Source organism: Cyanistes caeruleus, chromosome Z, assembly GCF_971803275.1.
Source record: "Cyanistes caeruleus chromosome Z, bCyaCae1.hap1.1, whole genome shotgun sequence".
In the NCBI taxonomy this organism is placed as follows: Eukaryota; Metazoa; Chordata; class Aves; order Passeriformes; family Paridae; genus Cyanistes; species Cyanistes caeruleus.
In genome coordinates, this window is record NC_141732.1 from 44,505,020 (window position 1) to 44,530,458 (window position 25,439).

General features: G+C 38.4%; 1 protein-coding gene and 1 long non-coding RNA gene across 3 annotated transcripts in view; one reads left to right on the forward strand and one right to left on the reverse strand.

The window, feature by feature from the left end:
• The first annotated feature begins 10,988 nt into the window (after window positions 1-10,988).
• RASEF (RAS and EF-hand domain containing) overlaps window positions 10,989-25,439 on the forward strand; it is a 34,127-nt gene continuing 19,676 nt past the window's right edge. The window contains exons 1-3 of one of the 2 annotated variants that reach the window (XM_086867185.1): window positions 10,989-11,513; window positions 22,616-22,762; window positions 23,546-23,636. In XM_086867185.1, the coding sequence (XP_086723311.1) occupies window positions 11,137-11,513; window positions 22,616-22,762; window positions 23,546-23,636 (615 nt within the window). In that variant the 5' untranslated portion in view covers window positions 10,989-11,136. Of the gene's footprint in view, window positions 11,514-12,011; window positions 12,136-22,615; window positions 22,763-23,545; window positions 23,637-25,439 lie in introns of those variants that run through there. The other variant, XM_086867186.1, reaches the window with a different exon arrangement.
• LOC111940824 (uncharacterized) overlaps window positions 14,508-25,439 on the reverse strand; it is a 41,960-nt gene continuing 31,028 nt past the window's right edge. Inside the window, exon 5 of the long non-coding RNA XR_002869717.2 lies at window positions 14,508-16,349. This is a non-coding gene — a long non-coding RNA (uncharacterized LOC111940824). The remainder of the gene's footprint in view (window positions 16,350-25,439) is intronic.

The following is a 25,439-nucleotide window of genomic DNA, read 5'->3' on the forward strand; positions in this document are numbered from 1 at the left end:
TTCTTCTTTTTAAGACTTGATGCTTTAAACGCACAGGAGGGTATCATATTGCAGGTCCTATGAACTTGAAAAACAGTTCTTTGTGTAAAAAGGGGGAAACATCTGATCCCTCCTAGGGGGAGGTAATTCATACTTCTTAAAGGCTCCATTTTGTAAAAGTTTTTGGAAATTTCATGATAGTATCAAATAGTTGTTTTCAGTTAAACTAATTGCAAGAAACTGAGGAACCAATTTTTATCTGAAGCAGCTAATCCCCAAGAAATCAGTTTATGCATTACTTATTGGTAAGGATGACATACTCCAGATATTGCAGCAATATCACCAAGTAAAGACTATTACTACGTGTTCTGCACATTCCAGGGACAGATTTTTTTCATAACATTTTGATAATTCAACAGTTTTGGGTTTTTTTCCTATGTGACATTCCTTAAAATAAATTACACTAGCAAGAAGAGAGTACTGGTAATCAGCTGCATTGTCCTCAAAGCAGTTCTTCAGCATTCTGTGCAAAAAATATGTGTTATAAATTCAGCTGATGGAAACAAATCCTTGCCCATCTATCTAATTTTCTTCAACAAAGAAATCATGCATGTTTTAAAAGCTCTGAGGTTGCTTAAATGTTTTCTGTTAAATTTGCTTCTGACTGATATATTTATTTAGACTGACATGATTCTTTGATTCTACAACATAAGATTGTTTTTATATGATAAACTGCTGATCCTTCACCTGATCTTCCTATTTCATATCAGTATCAGGTATGAGCATCTAACTCTCCAGACTGCCTTTCAGGAATCTATCTGATTTTTGTGTGTGTGTGATTTTACATTTCTTTGTGGCAGGCTTCAGTTTGTTATGTAGGAAATACAGTCATTGGTTTAAACAATATTATTTTAGTAAGAAGACCATCTTTACATAATGAAATCTTTATTTTCCTTTGTGATTATGACACGATCTTTAGTCCTGAGTTTCCTCTTCCAAGTTTAGGTATGTAAAATTAGCTACTTACAGAACAACTTTAAGATTGGCCTGATTTTCACAACTGGCAAACACAATCTGTGTAGCCACTGTATGTTTCACAGGGCTAACTGAATTTCACAATTAAAGAAAACAGAAGTACTGAGTTGATTTTGGAGTGGTCCACAGTGATGTTAGCAGGTGTCTGTGGCAGTCTGATGGCTGGATTGAAGCAGGAGCACAGGAGCCCCTCAGGCAGCCCTGCAGGGCTGTGCTCCAGATGCATCTAGGCAGGCCAGCACAGGGGAAGCACACTGCTTTCCTGGATCAGAGAACTCAGTCACAGTTATCCCAGGAACCTCTTCACCATGACTGGTAGTATGTCCTTTAGGGATATCTGGCTTTAAACTAGCTTGGTTAAGCATTGGGATCATATGCCAAGTACTTGACTATTGAATTCTTCAATTTCCCATATGTCTACATATGGCTGGATGACAGGTGGTTGCCAAGTGCAACCAAATATAAACAAACCTGACAGGATCCATATCCTGTAATCAAAGTTTCAATGGCACTCCAGACAGTTCTTCTCCAACTTCTCTTTGATCACTTTCAAATACCTGTTCCTCTGCATACATCTAGGTCTTGTATTCAAGCTGAATCCACTTTTACTTCTGACCCTCAAATTTTTTAAGAAGGAAGTGATTCTAGTCTTGCAAAACATGAAGACAGATGGAAGTTATCATGCAAAGCATGGAGCAGGGAGCTCCTCTTGTTCATAAAATAGTAGAAATGGCATACAAGGCATAGAATATGAAATAACTGGTTTTGTCTTTTTTCTTCTTCAGATGGAATGAAAATATTTGGAAGAGTCAAAAAGAATAATCATGATAATTTGAAAAATATTTTTTTATCAGAGAGAAGGAAATATGTTAAAGGAAATTGGTAATAAGAACAAAGAATAAGGGTTGAAGTAATATAAGAAGTATAAGTAAGATATCACTCTCTTCAGGAGAAATACTCTTTTTTGTATGCTACTAGTTTCAGGAAATAATCACAGCATAAAGTTTCTGGCACAGTAAGTTCCACTATAAGCTTATGACAAGAAATTTAAACAGGGACTTTCTTATCTGGGTGTATATTTACCATGTGGAAGCAGCTATAAAACCTACCACCTTGTCCTGAGTGACTCCTTTCAGATGAATGGACAGTTTAAACTGCAGTCTGGTTTGTTGCAGAATACAGAAGCTATTTAGTGAAAAATTCTAGTTGGTCTTTAATTGTAATCTGTATTTTCAAGGAATTTTTATCCCTATGAGGCTTGAGATGCAAGTGATATCTCTGATGGCTCCTGTTACACAGCAGTAACTTTAATGGTAAACCACTAGAGAAACACATGAAGATTTGAAACCAAATAAAAATGTCTTTTGCCTTCCCTTTTATGTCACCCCTCCTTAAGGAAAGGTAAAATAATGTAAGATGGTATAACTTACTTATTTCTCAGAAGAATTGTAAAGGGACTTTAAGTTGCATTTGGAAGACCTCTTTAAAACTCTATACATTAAAATTCTCCCTTAGTTAAAATTTTCTTTAAATCTTGCTTCTTTCCAGAGGTTTTTCCTTTGCCAACTTATGCATTATTTCCGTTGATTTTTCTAAAGCATAGATTCATGAAATTGAAACCTCATCAACATTGGTAATATTGAAATATTCTGCATTTGATATTTATTTGTGGTTTTCCAAAAGTAAAGCTGACTCAGCCTTTAAATGGTGTTATGTGTAGGTCTCTATGCTTACAGAACCTACAGAAGGTGTTTTTAAAGACACCTGGAACAATATAGGGCTATCTTGGTTTTTCTTTGTGGATCACAGTGCTGTTGGCCAGCTTTTTCAGTCTGGAATGTGTGAAGCTCAATTTCTGCAGAGATGTCACTTTAGACACAGTTAAAGTACTCTTTAGTAATCACAGAAGAGAGGGCTTGAATATCCTTCTTACTGTGATCATGGCTGCAGCATTTCCTTTCATATCATAAAGATTTAATTCAAATATGAAAGCATTATTGTTGTCATTAAGTGGAAAATGTGTTTTAGAAGTCATTCATAGCCAACTTTTAAAATGCAGTCAAATTGTGTTACTCTTACAGGAATATTTCTGCACTTCAAAATGTTATATTCATGTTACACTAATTCATAATGACTGTGGTTTTTAATTTTTTATGTTGTCTATTATTTTTTCAAGATTTTAGCTGTCATGGATAGATTTTTTTACAGCATTATGATACAGTTATTTTAAGTACTATATTTAAAACTGCATTGCTCAGAAACTCATGAAGAGTAGATTTTTTAAATAAATGTTTTATGTTTTATGATTATAATATGATAATAAATATTATTAAAAATAATAATAAATACTATTTATTTAAACTTTTTTAAAAGTTTATCATGAAAGAAAGAGCAGTTATGAAAATCTGTGGCACTGCTACAATGGATCATTCAAAAAATTCTTAAGAGCATAACTTTTTCTGTTGCTGGAATTGTTTGTCAATAGTTTTTACATATTTTCTTCTTTCCCCCCCCCTTAGATCCTGCATTGAAAATTATCCACTGGTTCATCCTTGGTTTAAAGTTATCAGTTCATAATGACTATTTGAAATTAGAGCTGTCCTTACTTCTACTGAAGACAAAGTCACATGAGCTGTTTTTCCTCCTTTCTTTCTTCCTGATACTTTCATATCAGGTGGGAGAACCTGGTGGTCTCCTTGTGCTGAGAAAAACCCCAGGAGTCAGCAGAGCACATTCAATGGTCATACAGCTATAAAGTGGTATGAAATATAATATCCCAGAGCTTTTAGTCCTGTAGTATAGTCAGCTAAAGCACTTAGACCTCATCATGGCTAAAGGCTAATTCTAGGCAGCTGAGAGAGTATCAGCTGTTATTTTTGCGTATCAGAAATCAAGGAAGAGGGGTCAGCTTGTCACCAAAACCATTTATGTTACAAACATGGAATTACCTCTTCATAGGAGTTCTTGAGTATTTACTTGGAGGCAGTTTCACCAGTAGAAAAAAAATCATTGGAATACTTATTTTTGTAGTCTTCCCCAGTTATGAAAATATTGAGGAAAGTGTATATCAAGTCTGTTAATGGATTTGAGCTCATAAGAACATATTATTTTTCTTTATGCTTTGGAGGCAGGTGAGAGGCAACCCTTTTTTAGTAACCCTTTAGCAGAAGAAGTGTTAAATATAATGAATTCTTGTTTTTCCTTTCTGATTTTATACTGAGTTGCTGAGATTGTCTTTTCTGCAATTTCCATGCTGAAAAAAGAAAATCCCATAAATTGGTAGAAATGGAAAATTAGTGTGGCATTATAAATTTGTGATTATTTTATGGTTTGTTTTACTTTTCTGCTCTGAGTCATGTAATGTTTAATCTCCTTTGTTTTAAATGCCCCATTAATTTTGTTTAATGTTTTCCTGTTTAGAAGATCCTTTAGGAATGCTTTACTACATCTCCATTTTTGTTCACCTCTTCAATATTTTATGGAAATATTTTTTGATCATACACTGAAAAGTAACTACTTAGGGTTTTTGAATTCACTTATTTCTCTCATGATACAAAATTAGCCCTCCTTAGGTGGAGAAGAGTTAAATTGGCGATGTTCACAATTATTCAGCATTTAGATTTGAACTTTTGTCAAAGTGTGATATATTAAGGAAGTAAATTCTAATAGGATTATCATCTCAAATGTTATTCTGACCTTTTATAAATAAAAAGGCCTACACAGGTTATTCTTCTACCCTTGTAAATTAAAAAAAAACAGGACTGTTCTCTAGCACTGAGATCAGTGGACATGGCAGTGTCTGTTTTATTATTGAACTCGACGTACCTTCCAAAACAGGGTGGCCACATTAGAACTGGATTATCCCATCTCCCAGACAGTGTTCTTTAAGACAGAAACTCATGGGATATGCTAGCTGTGCTGCAACCAGTGCCAGGGATTGTTCTAAACAATCAAACGGCCTAGGCAGTAGAGTTTCAGTGTCTTTGTCTGGGAACTGTAACTTACAGGATCATTAGTTGCAGTCAAGGGGAAACCATCTGGTTTGGGCTGGGGTAGAGGTAGTTTTCTATACAGTATGCATGTAGCATGGAGCTGTGTTTTGGATTTGTGCTGAAAAAGGAGTTAATAACATAGAAATTGTTGTTGCTGAGCAGGGCTTACAAAGAGCCAAAGCCTTCTCTGCTTTTTCATATTTCTGCTCTGGTGAGGTCTTTTGGGGTGTCTGGGAGTTTGTGAGGGCAAACAGCAGGACAGGTGACCCCAACTGACCAAAGGGATATTCCAGACCATATGACATCATGCTCAGTATTATATAAAGTGTGAGGAAGAAGAAGGGTGTTTGGAGTGATGGCATTTATATTCATTCCCAGGTCACTTTATGTGTTTCCCTGGAGATGGCTGAACACTTGCTTACTGTTGAGAAGCAGTGAATTAATTCCCTGTTTTTCTTTGCTTTTGGCTTTTGCTTTCCCTGTTAAACTGTCTTTATCTCAACCCATGAGATTTCTCAGTTTTACCCTTCCAATTCTCTCCCTGATCCTACTGGTGGAGGAGTGAGTGAGGGGCTGTGTAGGGATTGGCTGTTGGCTGGGGTTAAACCTTGTCACCATCCAAAACTGCTGTCAATGGGACATTGACCAGTGATGTTTTCCACAGGAATATTGCCCAGAAGCCTCAAGTTGTAGGAATGTCCAGTGGCCCTGCAGGCACTGAGCACCTCAACAGCAAAAAAACCCTCTTGGGATCCACAAGTGAGACATTCTTCCCTCATTCTTTTAAGACCTGCCCTGTTGATAGTACACAGAGTTTGCCTAACATGAATAGCAGAAGGTGTCACAATGTGAAACAGTGGAAGCCACTTTTGCCTAGGATAAAGTAGGAAGTAGTACTGAATATGTGTGTCTTTCTTAAGGAAGAACCTGATGGTAAGAGCATTACACCCAAGATTGGAGATGAATTCAGTCTTGCTCTCTGACTGAGCAGATTAAAGTATTTCTTGCTCCAGGTAAGCCAATATCTTTCAGACTGTCTTACAGCTGCTCAAGCAATTGAATAGATACCATTTAGTCAGAAACTGTGAAAATGTAAGATTTTTTGGACCAGACAGAGAGAAATAAAAGACGGATTAGTGATCAACTGGCATATGGAAAATTGTCATCTAGCATTTTCACCAAGGATTCTTTTTGTCTAGTTATAATGCACTGTAAAACACTTATGCTTGGAACAGTGGCTTTCAGCAGCTGTGTGCTTCTCAATTCCATCAGTGTCTCCAGCATCTTAGTGGTTAGGACACTTGCATGAGGAAAAAGAAAAGTAACCTTAATTTCCTTCAGACAAGGCAGAGATTTAAACTTGCATCTTCTGCTTCTGGGGAAATGTTCCAAGACATTGAGCAAGAAGGGGAGATAGGAAGAGAGTGAAACAGTGGCCATTGTGTTTGCAAGGTAAACCTGGTCCTTGCTGTGTTTTTGAAGGAGTTTGGCATCAAGTTTGACCTTTTTTTGCAGAAAAAGGTCAAAGCTAATCCTAAGTGGAAAGAATCATGTCTATTTTACCTAATGCTGTTTATTTCTGTCCTGAAAAGGACACTTCTGTCCTCTGCCTTCAGCAGTGCACACTGTTAACAGGATTTTGAGATGTATTTTGAGATGTCTATTTCTTTAAGAACAAAGAAATTTTGTCAATAGATGTGATTTGGTTTTGACTATCAGAATTGAAACAACTATGTAGACTACCCAAACCAAGGAAAATGAAATTCATAAGCATTTATTGCTAGCTGGTTATGTTATTCAAAAGCATCACAGATTTTGAGAATTGGCACTGTGATAACATGTCTTTAGAACAGCCTTTTAATGTTATTTGTTGGGGGCTGGAGAACTCATTAGAGCTGCATGAGGGTGACAGCTAACATGTCCAAATTAGGCCCAGCAGTCATTATCAGTCATTTCAGCATCTCCCTGGCTATTCAGTTGATCATACAGACAAGCTTTTAAAAAGACTGCCAACATTTAATAATTTCTGCAGAAGTGCCATGGGTACTTTGATATCTAAATATCAGTGGTCTCCTTTGTCTTTTGCAGGCTGAAGATGCTTCACCTAAAAGGTTTATACTTCTGTCATGATCTGGAGCTTGTTAAAGTGTTATAATACCATTAAGATTTTTCACAACTTCATTGTCTGAACTGCTAAATTTTTAGGAGAATAAAAAAAAAAAAAGTATGCATACCCTGAGAAACATTTTTGGCTTTTAAATGTACCTCTTCTTAGATGAATAAATTTTATTGTCACTTTTTGTCTCATTTTTTCACAAAGTCAAAGCATATAATTGTGTTCTTTGAAAATGTTATTTTCTAATTTCCTGGACTAAGTTTTTAAAGACATAGATTATGTCTTTTCCCCTTAAGAGGTCATAATGATGCATTTTATCTGAGAAATCTACATGATGTCTGCTACCACATACATTACCCTTAGTTTTCAATTGCAGAGAGTAAGGGTATGTAATATGCAGTGGTACTAAAAATTATGCAGGAGGGAATGAGAGCATGCAGAAACGTTCTATGATCTGTCCAGACTCGGTATCTAAGATGTACACCTATCCTATGTGTTTCACACAAAGAGCATGCCAGGACAGAACCAGGTAAACAGTCAGTTTAATGCCATCAAAGCACAGTTTAATGCATCAAGGCAAAGAAAATGCCATCTAAGTAATAAAAAGCGCAAAGGAAGACTAAGAGAATGGCAGGAAATGGAAAAAAGTGGAGAGGAAGAACCACTACCACAGCCCATCTCCTGGAGACCTTCCAGACTCTGCTCTGCACATTACCCTCCTCTCCCCTTGTCCTTCATGTGCCTGTGCAGGCTTTGCTTCCCTTCCTGATGGCAGGGGTGATGAAGAGGTCATGGGCAAGTAGGTACAAAAGGTAGAGATGGAGTGCCACACTGGCACTGTGATGCCTTGAAATGCATAGTAACTTGCAGAGGTGGTAAATTTTGTGTTGGGGGGAAGAACTTGGGGTAGGTTTATATAATTAGTTTCCAGGTGTTGTGGTTAATATGATACCTGTATGTGATATGAACTGTTTTCAATATCTTTAGTTGACTCTATTTTACTTATGCTCTCTTGATGTCATGTTCTTTCCAAGTAGATTGCACAGTTTGTGCTAAATTGCTAAAATTGTCCAAATGTAAAACAGAAAAAGGTGAATAAGAGAGTAATTGCAAGCACAGAGTGATATATTTTCTTTCTCAGCCAACCCTATTGCGGGAAAATTTAGCTCAAGTATGCAGGAACTATCCAAAATATATATTCTGTCCAGTAGAAGATCAGAATATTATAGATGACATTGTAAGATAATGCCCAAGTCCACAAACGATAATGATAAAAAGTAAATCAGTGAATAATTGTTCCAATTTATGTTCTATTTCCTAACTTTTAAATGCTTGATGTTCCAAGTAAAAAAATCTTTCCTTAATATGTATGTAAGGTTCCTAAGATAATACACAGAGAGGGATGGGAAGAGGGCTGCTATTTCAGGCATGGAATCTGCCTGGAGCACAGCACTCCAGCCTTCTTGGGCTTCTGAATAACTCTGCATAGTTAGTTTCAGAGACCACATACATTCAGATAGTATTCCAAGGTTCCACAGTTTATCCCACTGGTCAGCTCAGCTCCTCTGCTCTTTTGCTTCCTGGGACAATAGGTCTTGACGTAGTGTTGCCATGCCTTTCTTTTCTGGTTTACCTGTCTCTTCCAATCCGTAACATTTAACCTCAGTCTGTGTAACAGTGTCGAAATCCACCTTTTTCCACTCAGTTCAATAAGACACTTTAGCAGTGATGCAGTGAATCCTTTCTCATTCACCTGCTTCCTTAGGTATCTCTAAAATTCCTGAGAATAGTTTAATTTTCTCTTCTGCCTCTCCAGCCAAATAGATTCTTGGGCTAGCTTGTGACTTTCATGGAAGTCTAGCAAAACAGGTGATAGACTGAAAACTGAATGCATGGTACATCTGTATCTTCAGTATCTCATGCATGAAATTAAAACTTCTCTTATGAACTTGAACTTAAAATTACTATGCCACATAAACAGTGTCTTGTATTTGGGTATTTATTTAATTTAGAGGTGGATTTGAAGAGCGGGTCGTTCTAAGAACAAGGTCATGATTTCAGAAGACACCATTGTTTTGCCATTGCCTGCTGGGAATCCTGGTCTCACCACTTATTCTTTGGTCTTAACAAATAAACCATTTATTATCTTTGTGTGGTTGTATCAGAACTATTCAACTAAACCATGGCCTGCCAAGCAAGCATGTGCTGTGTAGTCTTGTGAAACATTGCAAGCACGATCTGTTTTGCAGAATATACCTATGCCGTGCTAAATGATACACTGTACTTCATGCCCGAGATTTGTGTGACAAATCTTCTCTAACAGGAAAAAAAAAAAGAAAAAAACCCAACAGGGACGCTGTGTCCAAAGTCTATGTCCTCTACTTAGGTACACACAAGAGTACGTAAAAGAGTGGGTAGGATAAGGATAAGGATAACTGACCAATGCCAACTTTTGTGCAGCCACAAAAGCAAATAAGGTGAGCATATAGATTTGAGTGGGAACTCCCTGTCTGACTAGTCAGACACACTCAGACCTGAATGAGGCTGTTCCAGTTCATCTTACGAGCTTGTCCCCTCTGAAAGCCAAATGTCCCAGCTCCTATAAACAGAGAGATGGGCTGTATATGCAGAAGTTCCTCTCTTTTGATGGCTGAGCAGCCCTTCATTAACCCCTTAAAAGCTCCAAGACACACTTTAGGTATAAAAATTTTATGGATAGATAAAAGACCACAGAACAAGAAGAATACTTTCATTAAATTAGTTCCGTTTTACTATAACGCTAAGAAACTGATGATGAACTACTACTATTAGTAGTTTTGCAATTGTGCAGTGGAAATGTAATAAAAAATGTATGAAATCACAAATTTAAGTCTCTCCGGTATTTCATAATTTTAGGCTAAAACTTATATTCCAGATTGCTTAATAGCTATATTTCCTTTAAGTATAGGGAACATTTTACAAAACTTTTTATTGTCTAGAGAAAGATTGTTGGCTGTTTGTCTAATCCTGATGGGTTAATAATCAAAAGCTGTAAAAAAAAAAAAAAAAAAATCCCTTTGAGGGCATTCTACATCATAGGCATTTTCTCATTTACAGTATGTGATTTATTCTGAGAAGTCAGATGGACTATTTGTGTTTTTCTGGAACACATACTTAGGCTATGTTTCGGTCAATAAGGAAATGCTGTTTTGACAGATTTGTAGTCTGTTTATCACAACTGTGGTACAACACAATTTACATTTGCAGACAGACATAAACAAGAATAAATGTAGGGAAATAAGTAATAATTTAAAAATTATCACTTAGATTCAAATGGAATATGAGTCTTGAACCTGACTTCCAACAAGTGAGACATCTTGACTTCTGTCACGAAGGACAAAGTTCTTCACAAAGCACTGAAAAACCGTTTCCTCTGGTTTATTGATTCGAATTCATCTTTTGCATTTTCTGTTTTAGATGGTATTTTAACAACCCACATTTCTAAATCACAGGTGGTGAGACATCTGTCGGCACATACCCACAAGGTATGAAACTCCAAGACTATTCGTGTCGGCGAGAATTTATCTGTTCAAACTTTGTGTCATCATTCGGGTTCTGGGTCTTCCATGAAAGTGAGGAGTATTTTTATTAAGTTGGAAAACGGAAATTAGGTTTTAACACCGTACCATCAGGACTCACACGTGAGTGCTTCAGGGGAGGAGACATGTTTTTTACCCTGCCTTGCTCTCTGTAGTTACCTGTGCCGTTCGCTGGGCCCGAGGGGAGCCCCGTGCCCCTACACTCGGCGGGGCAGCGGGACCGCCCTGCCCTCCCGGGGGTGCCCGCAGCCGGCCCGGGACCGGTCCTGGCCAGGATCCGCCACCTGCGTTCCGCCTCCCGGCCGTGCCCGGCCCCGCAGGGCGCCGGGGCGGAGCAGGACCCGGCCCGCCCCGCTGAGCCGCAGGTAGGGCAGCCAGCCGCCCGATCGCATCGCCTTCTGCCCGCGGCGGAGTCTCCGCGCCCCGGCGCTGGCCGATGGATCCCGAGGCGGCGGGGGACGAGCTGTCCCGCTTGCGCGCCCTCTTCCTGGCCTGCGACACCAGCGGCTCGGGCCGCATCGAGCGGGAGGACTTCGCTGCTCTCTGCGCCGAGCTGCGGGTGCGGCCGGCCGAGGCCGAGGCCATCTTCCAGCGCCTCGACAGCGACCGTGACGGGGCCATCACCTTCCCGGAGTTCGCCCGTGGCTTCCGCGGCGCCACGCGGGCGCAGCCCGGTGGCAGCGAGCCGAGGGGCGAGGACACGGAGGAGGAGGAGGAGGAGGAGGCGTCGGCGGCTTGGGTCGCCGCGGGGCTGGAACAACCCTGGAAGGACTTCGAGGTGCGGCTCGGGGACGAGGCGAGGTACATCCCCAGGTAAGGTCCGGACCCGCCCGCGCCATCTCACCGTGAGCCCGGCGGTGGGAGCGGGTCCGGGGCCCCGCGGTTGGCGGGCTGAGCCGTGGGCACCCCGGTGCCGCCGCTGCCGAGCCGGCCCTGCCGTCCTGCGGGGCGGGAAGGGCCCTCCTGGCGGAGCCGCCGCCGGCGCTGATGCAATCCCAGCTGGGGAGCGGCCGAGGAGCCTGACCCCTCGCCCCTAGCGCCTGCAAGTGTAGGGAGCCCTCCGCACACCTGCTTCCCGGCTAGGGTGGTTTCCAACCCTGTTCTTCAGCGTGCTCCTGGCTTCCTCTGCTCTGCCCTGCTCTGCCAGCACCCACGTGGGAGAACGCGCGGGATATGTAAAGTTATGCCGGCTCTGCAGGAACTTTCTACCCGTGCTATTCCCCGACCAGCCCCCAGCATTTTTCTTCCAGCCCTGTGAACCTTTTCCTGGTAAAGGCTGACAGCCACCTCGTTGCCTCCAGGTTAACGGTGTTGTTAAATTATGGTCCTCGGTCTGGTGAGCTCACTGAAGTTAGTGAGAGTCTTTGTCCCCGGTCTCAGTGGAATGAAGACAACTGATGGTAGCTCGGTTTGAGATTAAACCTGTTTACCACGGGTGTGTCAGTACGGGGCTGGTTCCAGTGTACGGAGACACATTTTGGTGACTCTCAGGAATCTGCCTGAAAGCTGGGGTGCTCAAAATTAATATGAAAATGTTGGCTATAGAAAGTATAGAGTGATTCTTCTTCATTTAAAAATTGTAATTTATGGTGGAAAACAAGTAATCTGAGTTTCAGGACTTCGCAAAGTCAAAGGAATTTATAAAAGTTATGGATGTGAATATATCTCTGTGTTGTCTCTATATAGAGACTTAAATTCCTGCCTATACCAATAATTTGGTTCCAGCCAAATTAAAAATTTGTTTGGATTATGAGGTGAAAAGTTTCTTCCGAGAAATTTTCAGTTATTTAACTTACTACTCATGTGCATATCTGGACTCAATTTTCTTTTCTTCTTGGACTAATACTCTTTAATCTAATTAGACTGCTCCATCTCAGACAGATCAGTAAATTCATACAAGTCTTTCTTAATTTGTTCATGGTGCTTTCCTTGTTAGACACTTGCTTTCTACAGAAAGAAAACAAGAACAACAGAGTGTTTGAAAGCTTGCAGACACAGTTAATAACATGAAGTCAGAAACTCAACAGGGGCTGAAAAAAAATCTGACTCGTGAACAGTGGTAACTTGTGAAAGCATCTGTCTCTTCTTGGTAATAGTTCTGTTTCAGTATCTTGGTTACTGTTTGCAGCAGCAGTTTCGGTGTAGTCTGATTGTCTTAAGAAGATAATAGGAAGGGGAATAGCTTTGATTTGCTCCGTCATGCAGATGCATATGGTAGTTTTGCTAAATCCATCGTGACGTAAAGTAATTCATGTTGCAGTTCTTTTACATAAAAACTAAGTTTTGATGGTTAAATACTATCAGGCAGGCAGTAATTTGATGTAAATGTTTCTTATTCAGGTTCATATTTGAACATCCTTCATAGTTGGCTGTACTTATTAAGTGTGTGTCAACTGAAAAACAGTGTGCCCTTTGTTTGTTCTCTCTCTTGTTCTGAAGTGCTAGAAGCAGGTCTGTTTTACAGCTAAGCTTTTTTTCCTTTTGTCACCCATATCTTTTTTTTTGTTGTTGAAACATATGTGTAAGGTTTTTTTCATGTAAGTAGTCCCACTAAGATCATTAGGACCACTTACATGAGTAATGAATATATTGAAATCTTTTGAGGAGTCATAAGCAGAAGAATATAACAAAATCAAGTGAAGTACAAGCTGGACTTCAAAAAATATATTTGTCTTCTTGTTTAAATTACTTAAATTGCTTTAGCTGTTAGTTGCTTCAACTTTTTATTCAAGAAAAGGCAGTATTTTGAAAACTAGAACTGGCTTGGAACACACCTGCATCTTCAGTGCTATTAAAGAATTAGCGTCCTTATGTTGTGTTTTATTGCTCTTTGTGTATTTGTTGTGACATTGATATCTGTGAGAAAAGTAAATTACAAGGGAGAAACTCCTCAAAGCCAGATGACTGCAGCTGGTAGTCCGTATTTTTAATCTCAGTTGTGTGGCTTTTGTCTTGATCCTTTGGGGTTCAGTTCCTCAAAATGCTCTGCCTTGTGGCCACAGATTAGCAAGACACTGGCACATGTGCTTTGATGCTTATTGGGCTTTATACAGAGAGAAACAAGGCACAGCAAATAGAAGTAGTGAGATAAGGGCTGGAGAAAATGCCACAAAAAACACCTGTGGTCTCTGCCTCTCTTCAGCTTGAGTGAATGCCCATGGAAATGGCAGGGAAAATTTTCAAATTCTCTGTCTCCATTTCAGAAGCGGAAAGTTCAGTTTCTGTGACTGAACTTTTTAAAAGCATAAATAAGCTTCCATAACAAGGTGTAAAACCTGGTAAAAGATCTTTACCCTGACTCAGTCCTCAGTGTAGCAGCAGGCATTTAATGCAAAGTTATTTACTGCCAGATACTAAAATAAGCATACGTTACAATAAACATATTTTGAATTTAGCTATGTTTTTGAAAAAGGTAATTTTATTATGGGAGGGATCATACCTCTGCAGCTTGGTGTATCAGTTGCACAGTCCTTTTAGATTATACTTGAAAAGATTCTGTGCTGAAGCTGAAGTTTAATTGTTTGCAGTTAAACAGGCAGAGTCACATTAAAGAGTCTCTTTACAGCCTTGCTCCTTTCCCCCTCACCTGAACAGATTTTTTTGGACTGAATTAAATTAGATTTCTTGGTAAGATGGTTACTGTGAGTCAAAGTATTGTTTGTCTTCGCTTTCACTTGTGTTAGGTGGGCAATATGTCTCTCAGAAAAAAAAAATTAGGTGGAAAGTCTTTCCAGGCTGATAATCATAATCTGTGAGGTCAGACTTTAGTGGAATTGTACAGAGGGTTGATTTTTTGTTTGCTTGCTGTTTTGTTTTTTTTTTTTTTCTTGTTTTATTTTGTTTATTTAATTTCATTTAAAATGCAACTACCCTTCTGCATTGTTACATTTAATCAGGAATAATGAGTAATTAAACATAGAATAATGCAGTGCCTTTAGTTTATATGTATGTACAGTGAGTTGCCAGCTGGAGATCTGTTTTAATGAGAAGTCAGCCATGTTTGTTAGTTTATTCCTCTAGGAATTATTTGCAATGGTACAGGAGTGGACAGAAAGAAGCTTACCCTTTTGATGCTCCAGGCAGTGAGTGATTCAGTGCACTGCCACACTGGAAGTGTTTAGCCCCTGATGGTGTTACTGGATGTTGCACTCTTTCTTGTGGCCAATCGCAGTTTGAATTTCAGTGGCAAAACTGAAAGGTTCCCTCCATGCTCCTAATAGACAGATGTGTTCCTTTAAGCGTGTGGGAATATCTCCCTAATGGCAATCCTTTTCCATTCCTCAGCTTGAGCAAGGAACAATCTAAAATCCTCTCATGCTACAAGAGAAATCCTATACTTATGAATGCAATGACATTTCTTCCTCTGTAAATTACAGGCAAAAAACTTCTGGAAAATAGATTTTTACTTTTCAACGTCAAACTTCAGTCAGAAGGAGCAAAGGCTTAGGACTGTCAAAAAGACTAAGCCCTATCAGACAACTTTTGTGCAATAGTTGGCAAATTGGATAAGCTTACTGGAAAATGAACTAAATTAATTAGAGCATAAATGGGTGGATTAATCAGAAGCAGAAAGTTTGTATCCCTATTTTAAGTTAAATCTGCTGCTTCTGAGGGGCCTCATACTCCATTGCTTTGCTTCTTAGTCTTTGGGTGTGTTTTATTTGTGTGCCTTGTACTTTCAGCCAAGCTGACTATTCATCAGACTCAGATTTCAGTGCTGCTTGATTGTGAGATTTTATGCCTCATACAATTCCAAAGTCTCTTAATGTGATTATGATAGCAGTGTGCCCCCAGTCATGTTATCTGGAGCTGAATAGAAAATGTGGATCTGGGGGATGTGATAAAATGAGAAAAGCATGCTGTTCTTAATGTGGGCTACTTAAACTGTGAAAACAGGCGATGCTCATGGGGTATACTGCTGTACAACAGCAAAGAAGAGATGCTCTGCTGCATAAAAAAACATCCAAAACCTGTCATGTTCTTGCTGTCTGAACTAGGATGGATTTTTGCCAAAGTCAGTATAGAGCACCATTAACTTTTGTCAGCAATTTGTGTTTACTTGAATGAGATGATGAGCCATGATGTCAGAACTGGAGAGGTTTCCTGGGAAGTTGAAGCATGTTCCCTGGAGAGGGGATAAAGGCAAATCCTGAGGAAAAACACATACTCTGTCCTTTTTTTGCCACAGTGCTGGAGAGGGGATCTGAAAGAATGTTGTCTTTTAATACATGTCATGACAGGGGTTTGAGATATGTGCTCTCCTGGATGCCTTTCTGTGAGCTAGGAGACTTGCTGAGCTGTGTTAAGTTTTACTGCTCTTCTGATTTTTGTTTTAATCAAAACAGCGTCTGTGCCAACTAACTTTAAGCACTGTAGCATGCATTTTCCTGGATTATTTTCCTGGTATCATCATGTGATCATTTGCCATAATGTCTTTGAGGTGTTCTCCTGTTCGACGGGCTTCATCTTTCCCTGGTTGTCCCACAGTCTTTTCTACTGCTGCTCCACTGGCTCTAAATCACACCTCTAAGGGAACAGCATTCATGCTTTGGAAACATTAAAATCAATCTTTCCTCTGGGAATCAGACCTTGGCTGGGCTGTCTCATCTGGGGGTTACCGATTTGTTCATCTTTTAATGCAGCCTGTTTCTGAAAGGGCAGATACAGAAAAAGAAAAGGTAGTATTAAAAAACCCATAGTGCTTCAAGTTGACAAATACTTTGAATTTTACTCTGTGTTAAAATTCTGTATAATCTGTTTTTCCTTAAGGCACTCAATCTAGAGGAAGTGTTAGGCACTCAGCTGTGACAAAGTTAGATCCTTTCCAGTCTGTGTCTGATTTGCTTGTTCTTTTCTGCTGACTGTTACGTCTGCTTTTCAGAAAAAGGTTCTTCTTGAGCACTTGGAGACACACAGGCTGTTCGTCTTAAGGGCAATTATCAGATGCATAATGCTTGAGCTTTGTTTTGTTCTGACCCAGCTCAGACCTTCCCAGCTCAGAGTACCTTACGCTTTATCTGTTCATGTACATAACAGAACAGAACTTCTACAAGTGATCAGAGCAATTTTATAAGCTGGCCCACAATAGATCATTAAAACCAAATACTAATGTTCTAAAACCAAATACTGCCTTTAGGGTTAGACTGAGGGGCCTATGTAACATAGCATAGTCTTTCTGGCCACTACATAGGGAGCACACATAAGATACTGAGTAACTCTGGAGTTGTTATCAGTTGAAAAATTCCATCATCTTCCTCTGAACTGGATTCAGAGTGTGGATTATTAGGCAAATGGTCACTGTACAATCAGCAAACCAGAAATAATAGTATAAATTGATAAAGATTAATATAGCTATGTGGATTAAAGGAAATTATGACATAATATAATCTAAATATCTGATATCCCCCCAAATCAGTGTTGTGTGTTTTTTTGGTGTGGGTCCTAGGTCCTCCCATGGCACCAACCCCCACCCCCACTTCTGCTCCTCTTCTATTCAAACATGGTATTTTAAATGTATCCTATTAGATAGAGTATTATAATCAGAGCAGTTTTATTTCCTTTATGCAGTTATCATAGGAACTCTCTGAAAACCATGTGAATACTGTAACTTTGCTTAAGTTAACTCATGTGAAGCTTTGCAAATATTGACTAATTACTCTTTTAAGTACTAATTTTACAGGTGGTTTATGCTATAAAACCTTTGACATGAAGCAAGGTAAAGCCAAAGCAATCCTTGGCCACAGTGCAATACTTTTTGTGGGTAGTAGTGTTTGGTGTCTGCAAAAGGAGCAACAGAACTAAATGCATGCATGATGAGTAGTGCTAGATGAAGAAAGTGACAGACTTTCATGCCATCTATTAAAAAATGCTCTTTCTATGCATTAGTATTTGTGAACACCTTTAAGTTCCATACTAGCATAGTTGTGTTAGTGTAGAAATTAAAGGTGTGCCGCTAAATACAGTGAAAAATGAATTTAGCATTTCAAGGAAAACCAGTTTTAAGGGGCAAGTCCAAGCATTTGAGATGAGTTTTGCTGAAACATTTTGTCCAGCAAAAGGACAGACTATTTAGAGTTCAAGTCAGCTTGGTGAAATCCATTTGTAAAATCTTCTTTGATAATTAATTTTGAATAAGTGATGAATTTGCAGAAAAAAATAGCATGTATTCAAGAGAAAGTGAGGACAAACAGATTGGGCAATATTCAGTGCAGCAATCTGCCCTGCTGCAGCAGTGTCACTGATATTCACAAAGCATGTGGAAACAAAAGAGTGAATAAAAATATAATAATATAAATTTGGAACAAATAATTTTCAAATGCATACTGCATGTTGATTCAGAGTCCACATAATTGCTGGTATCTTCATCATGGATTCATGGATACTTGGAGTGACTAAATCACTGACAGTCTTTCCAATTCATGAAAGTGTGTTACGTCTTCCTGAAAGCATAAGTGATTAAGTAATTTTGTTAATTTTGTTGCATGACTTTCATTTCTCATCTGTTTTTTTTTTGTTGTTGTTGTTTTTGGTGGTTTTTTTTTTATTCTTTGTTGTTGTTGATGTACCATTTGTGAGCCTACTTTTTAATTAAGGCATCCTGTATCGTTGCTGTAGAGGCACTCATATGAGTATCACTGGGAGTTTCAGTGACTGGTTACAATCTTTCCAGGCCCTTTTCCAGAATCCTACATGGTTGTGGTTGTAGGGATATTGCTTGATTTCTTAAGCCTAAGTACTGCTTCCTAAAACTGTGTTTCTGAAATATTTTGAATCCAGCTGTGTGGTAAGTGGTCACTGGGCTAAGAAAGATATGAAATATAAAAGTTTTTTTTTAATCCCAGGGGGAGAATAAAACCTCACATTTGCTGCTTTGAATTTCTGACTACTGTATCTTAAAGCAGACTTAGCTGTGTGGCAGAGGGTCAGCATCACAGACATACTGATTTCTAGCTTCAATTCAGGCATGTGTATTTCCAGATTGCAGAGCATTCTGAGTTGGAAGGGACCAACCAGGATCATCAATGGCCCTACAGCTACTGGACTCACAACCTGATGTTATTAGTACCATGCTCTAACTAACTGACCTCAGGTTTGCACATACTTTGAAAAGAATCACAGAATAGTTATGGTTGGAAGGAACCTTTGGAGATCATCCAGTCCAACCTCTCTGCCAAGGCAAGGTCAGCTAAGAGCAGGTTACACAGGAATCTGGCCAGGTGTGTTCTGAATGTCTCCAGAGAGGGAGACTCCACAATATCTTTGGGCAGCTTCTTCCAGTGTTCTTCCAGCCTCAATGTAAAGAGACTTTTCCTCACGTTGAGATTAAACTTCCTGTGTTTTAGTTTAGGGCTACTGCTCCTTGTCCTCTCTCTGGGCACCACTGAAAAGGGTCTGGCACCATCCTCTTGGCACCCACCTTTGAGATGTTTATATGTGTTAATGTGATCCCCTCTCAGTCTCTCTTCTCCAAACCAAACAGGCCCAGCTCCTGCAGTCTCTCCTCATAAGAGAGATGCTCCAGACCCCAGGTCATCCTTGGTCATCCCTCGCTGGACCCTCTCCAGTAGCTCCTTGTCTCTCTTTTACCGAGGAGCCCGGAACTGGGCACAGCACACCAGACACAGCCTCACCAGGGCCAAGTAGAGGTGCAACTCCTTCAACTTCTGGCTGTGCTCTTCCCAATGCACCCTTGGCCCTCCTGGCCACAAGAACACTGCCAGCTCATGGACAACTTGTGGTCCACCAAGAGTTCCAGATCCTTCTCCACAGAGCAGCTCTGTAGGAGCAACCCCTGACCTGTGCTGGCACTTGGGGCTGTTCCTCCCCAGGTGCAGGACCTGACACCTGCCCTTGTTTAATCATTAAATTTCTCTCTGCCCAACTCTCCAGCCTATCCAGGACCCATGGAATGGCAGCAGAACCTTCAGGTGGATCAGCCACTCCCTTGGTTTAGTGCCATCAGCCAACTTGCTGGGGGTACATTCTATCCCTTCATGGGGTCATTGATAAACAGGTGGAACAAGAATGGTTCCATTATTGACCCCAGAGAATGCCACTGGCTGTTGGTCTCCAGGTAGATTCTGGATCCTTAACAGTTTTTTGAATGCAAATCATTAATTGCATAAATACACATTTGATGAGTTCTTTAATGTTATATTATTTATACAGAATTTGTAGCATCTGATGATTAGATAAATCTGTTCATTATCACTCTTTGTGAACCTCAGCATGACATGACTCTGTTTAGAATACATTTTGAAAAAGAAGTTGTGTGCATACATGGGAAAATATTTAGCTTACTAAATACAAGTAAGCATTAGCCTTAGTAAAGGAAATCCTTTGCAAGACAGAAACACATATGTACACAAAAATTTCTCAGGCATCAGTAAATCTTTTCTCTTTGTTCTGGTTTTATGTTTCTTTGTCTCAAAATGAATGTTAACATTTCAGCTGGAAGCAAGTTTTACAGTATCCTGAAGTAGTTAAATTGTTTAAAATGGAATTTGAGCTACAGTAACAGTTATGGTACTGTTTTAGTAAAGTAAGTTAGACCTTCAGTGGAGAAATCACATACAAGAAGCAGAGTGCTGCAGCATTGATAATCAAAGTTGTGGAATTGCTTCAGGTGGGAAAAAATGAAGAGAAAATACATTGACTGTTGATATCATGTGTATGGTGAAGGTTTTAAATAGCACTACGTCCACTGAAGATAGGAAAACTTTAGCTGTCTAACAAGGAGGATTGTTTAACCAGAGTACAATCTTTCATTAGCAACAAAAAGAGGGTGATGAAAAATATATTGTGATGTTAGATATGGTGCTAGACTTGAACTTGCAAAACATTATTTTTGGTTGTATTTCTGCTTCTGGTAAACATGTATTTCCTCATTACTGGCCTGTTTTCTCCACCTTTCTAGACTTGATCTTCTCTGTTCCTTTTTTTTACGTTCAGTTTTTAAGCTGTTGAATACTTTTTCATGTTCTAGCTTATAGTCTATATCAATCACATTCAGTTTTCCTTAGGACAACTAAATTCTGCTGCAGAATGTTTTCTGGTATGTTGCCTGAAGTAATCCAGGAGTTGGAACTTTTAACATGTAAAACAAAGGTTTGCATGGCATACCAGTAGCATGAACAGAAAGCAGTGCTATTTATGTATTAGACTTTATAACAGTGGTTTGGCTCTTACGCATTTTTCTTTTCTTTTCTCTTTTCTTTTCTTTTCTCTTTTCTTTTCTTTTCTTTTCTTTTCTTTTCTTTTCTTTTCTTTTCTTTTCTTTTCTTTTCTTTTCTTTTCTTTTCTTTTCTTTTCTTTTCTTTTCTTTTCTTTTCTTTTCTTTTCTTTTCTTTTCTTTTCTCTTTTCTCTTTTCTCTTTTCTCTTTTCTCTTTTCTCTTTTCTCTTTTCTCTTTTCTCTTTTCTCTTTTCTCTTTTCTCTTTTCTCTTTTCTCTTTTCTCTTTTCTCTCTTCTCTTTTCTCTTTTCTCTTTTCTCTCTTCTCTTTTCTTTTCTCTTTTCTTTTCTCTTTTCTTTTCTCTTTTCTTTTCTCTTTTCTTTTCTCTTTTCTTTTCTCTTTTCTTTTCTCTTTTCTTTTCTCTTTTCTTTTCTCTTTTCTTTTCTCTTTTCTTTTCTCTTTTCTTTTCTCTTTTCTTTTCTCTTTTCTTTTCTCTTTTCTTTTCTCTTTTCTTTTCTCTTTTCTTTTCTCTTTTCTTTTCTCTTTTCTTTTCTCTTTTCTTTTCTCTTTTCTTTTCTCTTTTCTTTTCTCTTTTCTCTTCTCTTTTCTCTTCTCTTTTCTCTTCTCTTTTCTCTTCTCTTTTCTCTTCTCTTTTCTCTTCTCTTTTCTCTTCTCTTTTCTCTTCTCTTTTCTCTTCTCTTTTCTCTTCTCTTTTCTCTTTTCTTTTCTCTTTTCTTTTCTCTTTTCTTTTCTCTTTTCTTTTCTCTTTTCTTTTCTCTTTTCTTTTCTCTTTTCTTTTCTCTTTTCTTTTCTCTTTTCTTTTCTCTTTTCTTTTCTCTTTTCTTTTCTCTTTTCTTTTCTCTTTTCTTTTCTCTTTTCTTTTCTCTTTTCTTTTCTCTTTTCTTTTCTCTTTTCTTTTCTCTTTTCTTTTCTCTTTTCTTTTCTCTTTTCTTTTCTCTTTTCTTTTCTCTTTTCTTTTCTCTTTTCTTTTTTTTTATCTTGTAAAGGTTCTTTGCTCTGACAATGAAAACTGTGCAATCTATGTGAATGAGTCTAGATTAAATAGAAATCAGAATATACTGTTCCTGCATTAAGGCAGCTTTTCAGTATGAAGTTCAGGAAAATTTTCAACAACTAAAATACCTACAGAAATGTTTTCTTTCTTCTTTATGAGAATTATCTGTCATTTTTCACATAAGAGTCACATGCAGTATTAAATTTTTATAACAACAAATTTATTTGTAGACCAGAATAATGTGTCTGAAACTGAAGAGCAGTTTCTTCCTTTGCTTATAGCTCACCTCCATCTGTCTCCTTTCCCTTTTAACTTAGGTAGTTGGCATTCATACCCATTTTCAATTTTATGCAACCTCCTTAAATCTTGTGTTTCTTCATGAATTATGATTAATGTTAGAGCAATCAAGAAACTTGATATTCATTATGGGTTATTTTGGTGGCATTCTCTTCTCTACACTATGAATAGAAGTAAAAAATATTTCATCAGGCAGTTTGTTTTTTTATTTTTTTTCCAGAAGCTATATCAAAGTGCAGAAGTAGAAATGGTAATCATAATTTAAAAGAATTCAGACATACTGTACTGAGTGTTCAAAGCCTTTGTCTAGCTTGCTAAATTTTAAAAATAGGCAAAGAGGGGAATATCTTAATTTGTAGTAATTTTTTCAGACCTGTATTAGAGCGTTGTTCCACGTAAGTGCATTAAAATGTGCATCTCTCTCTTTTTCAGACAAGAGCAGGTCAGTGTTCTGTATCAGAACATACACATAGCAGAACCAAGATTAATTCAGCCATACGAGCATGTCATTAAGAACTTCATCCAAGAGATCAAACTTCAAAGCATAGAGATGGAAACTCTGGCTGTAGCAGTAAAAAGGTACAGTGAACTGTTTCTAGTTCAGTTGTGCAGTTTCTTCTTATTTTTCTTTTCTCATGCTTCTTTTGATTAAAATACTGAGAGTTAATGCCAAAATACGCCATGCAGAATATTTCTGTAAACTGAGTTCTGAAGTTACTTCATATGCATACCCCTGTGCATAAGCACATATAGCAGCCTGCAACGATTACCTGTTCATACTTTCGATAAAGTCTGGACCAAATTTTTGCAGATTCTATTGTTAGTTACATGCCTTAAAGCATTTTGACTCCTCTTCCTTGGCTGCAGCTTTGAGGTTTATCATACATGTCCACTATACTTTCATTTTAGAAATCATATTTTTGCTTCATGAGCTTCAAGGAGAGTATTTACCTGTTTTAACTACTTGGCAGTGTCAGTCTCACATCATAACTGGCAATACCAAACAGATTGTACAGAGATCTCATATGTGTCGGTTGATGCAAGTTGCTTTTGAAGTCTCTTCATAGGATAATGAGAGGTATCTTTTACCTTGGTAACTTAATTTTAAAAATGCAGATGTGATGTATTTCATGCTAATCATCAGCTTGCAGCTATTATTTAAAATCTAATTTGCCTGTATCTTCAAAATAATTTGGAATTTAGGTTCCCAGCTGTACCAGTTTCAAGGTCTGGGCAATGTTAAGCTGTTTCCAAGTCTGTCTGTCTAATTTGTTTCAGTTGAGGTAGGCAGATGTCTTTCACACAGTGTTTCTTTCAAGCCAGAGGGCAATTCCTAAGAAAATATTTTCTTCTATATTTTAGAGCTCAGGACAAAGCAGCAGTTCAACTCAGTGAGTTAGAGGAAGAGATGGAACTACGAATACAGGCTGCAGAGCATAAAGTTAAAAAGGAAGTGAGTATTTTATATTTACAGAATTTCATAATTACTGAACTCTCAGCGGTCTTAAGTAGGATTGATGGCCACGTGTGGTTTTGATCCTGATGGACTGACTCAAAGCTGCTGTAGGCAGGGCCTGGATAAAAAAACCATATCCATATGAGTGGATATGAGTGGACTTAACCATGAGTTAAAAAATGAATGATCGTAATGCTTTCCTAAAGAGGAATATCTGCTTAGGTATAATAAACCAAGAACAAAAAGTCTTTCCCTTTTGTGGAACACGCTGGCCAAGAAGAATTTCTTTCTGAGACCAATATTGGAAACAAACTGGAGAAAATGATATTTCAGCACTAAGGAACACAATCTAGTTCTCCTGGTAGAAGAATTTATGTAGAATTTAATGATTGGATTATTTGGTCCTGCTTTGTATATCTGCCTGGAATAGTGATCTTTCTTTCCTCCATTCTCCTGCAACTACATTTTAGAGACTTAAGAGAGGGTAACTGTGATAACAGTGTGTGATGGCCTGGGCCTCTCAAACTTCATGGGAAATTCTGTTTTGATCTGCTCAATTTTAGCTGTTGCTTCAACCCACTTGCAAACTGTATGAAAAGGTGCAAAAATCCTCTTCTCTTACCCAGGGAGTGATATATTAGAGCCACATGTGACTGCATAATTCATGGGAGCAAGACCAGCTCCCTGCTTCATTTGGAATTCTACATGCATTTAGATAAGCCAAACTTTATATGGGCATAAGAATAACAGTTTGTGAAAGTTTCTAATGTGGACACAAGAAATGCATTAGTTAAAACATATACTGTGGGTGTGATTATTGTTCATTAGGACACACAGTGTACTGAATAGCTATATGTATTTGCTATGGGTTCTTTCACCAGAGTATTTGCAGAACCAGAGGCAACAAAGTGCTGTCTGCCAACTTGCTGATTTAAAGTAGTTCACACTAATTGATATGTGAAGGTAAACGGTGTTCTGATGGATTTACTTCAAATAGCTTTTTTTCTATACAAAACAGTCCTTCCACACCCTAAAAGCCTATTGTGTTTCTAGAAACAAAATATAACAGCATAAAGATTTTAAAGATATCATCCCTGTAAAAAAAAAAGTGTCTTAAAATGTTTAACTAGTGGTAATGTAGCTCTTAGTAGAGATAAATTTTTACTTCCAGAAAAGCTAAGCTGTTAATGTTTAGAAAACAAATACATTTTCTCTAAAAAACTACTGTTCTCAAAAAATGATAAATCCCTGAAAGAAAGCCCTGGATACTCTTTTTCACTGCTTTAAAAAGATGAGTAGGATATGTGTGCGTGCTTACTCTGAGAACAGCTACAGTTATGTAGTAGCATTATGCGAAAGTCGATCTTCTATGTATTATCTACATCTACTCTGTATTCTCAATCACTGTGTGCATTTAGCCATAGGTATGAAAGATGGTCTGTTAACTTGTTTCTCACAAGGCTTTTTTCATTTTCACTCTCTGGTGCTCCCTGTAGCTCCTAGCTCTGCATACCGCACCTACTAAAACGCCCTGAGAGTAAATGTTAAGTTATTTACTTTGTGGGAATGTACTAAGCCATTAATCTTAATGTCTGTAATGAAGGCTATTGTTTGTCAGAGTGATCTCACTCATTCCACCGGGACACCTGCTTCTGCATAAGCCTATCCTGTATTTTGTTTCTTCAAGGGAAGCAAATAGTTACCAAACAATACTTCAGAGCCTATGTAGCTGGCAACAAGAGGGGAATCCAGCTTAAGTTGATTACTTTGATTATTGTTTTAACACGTGAATGTCAGTGT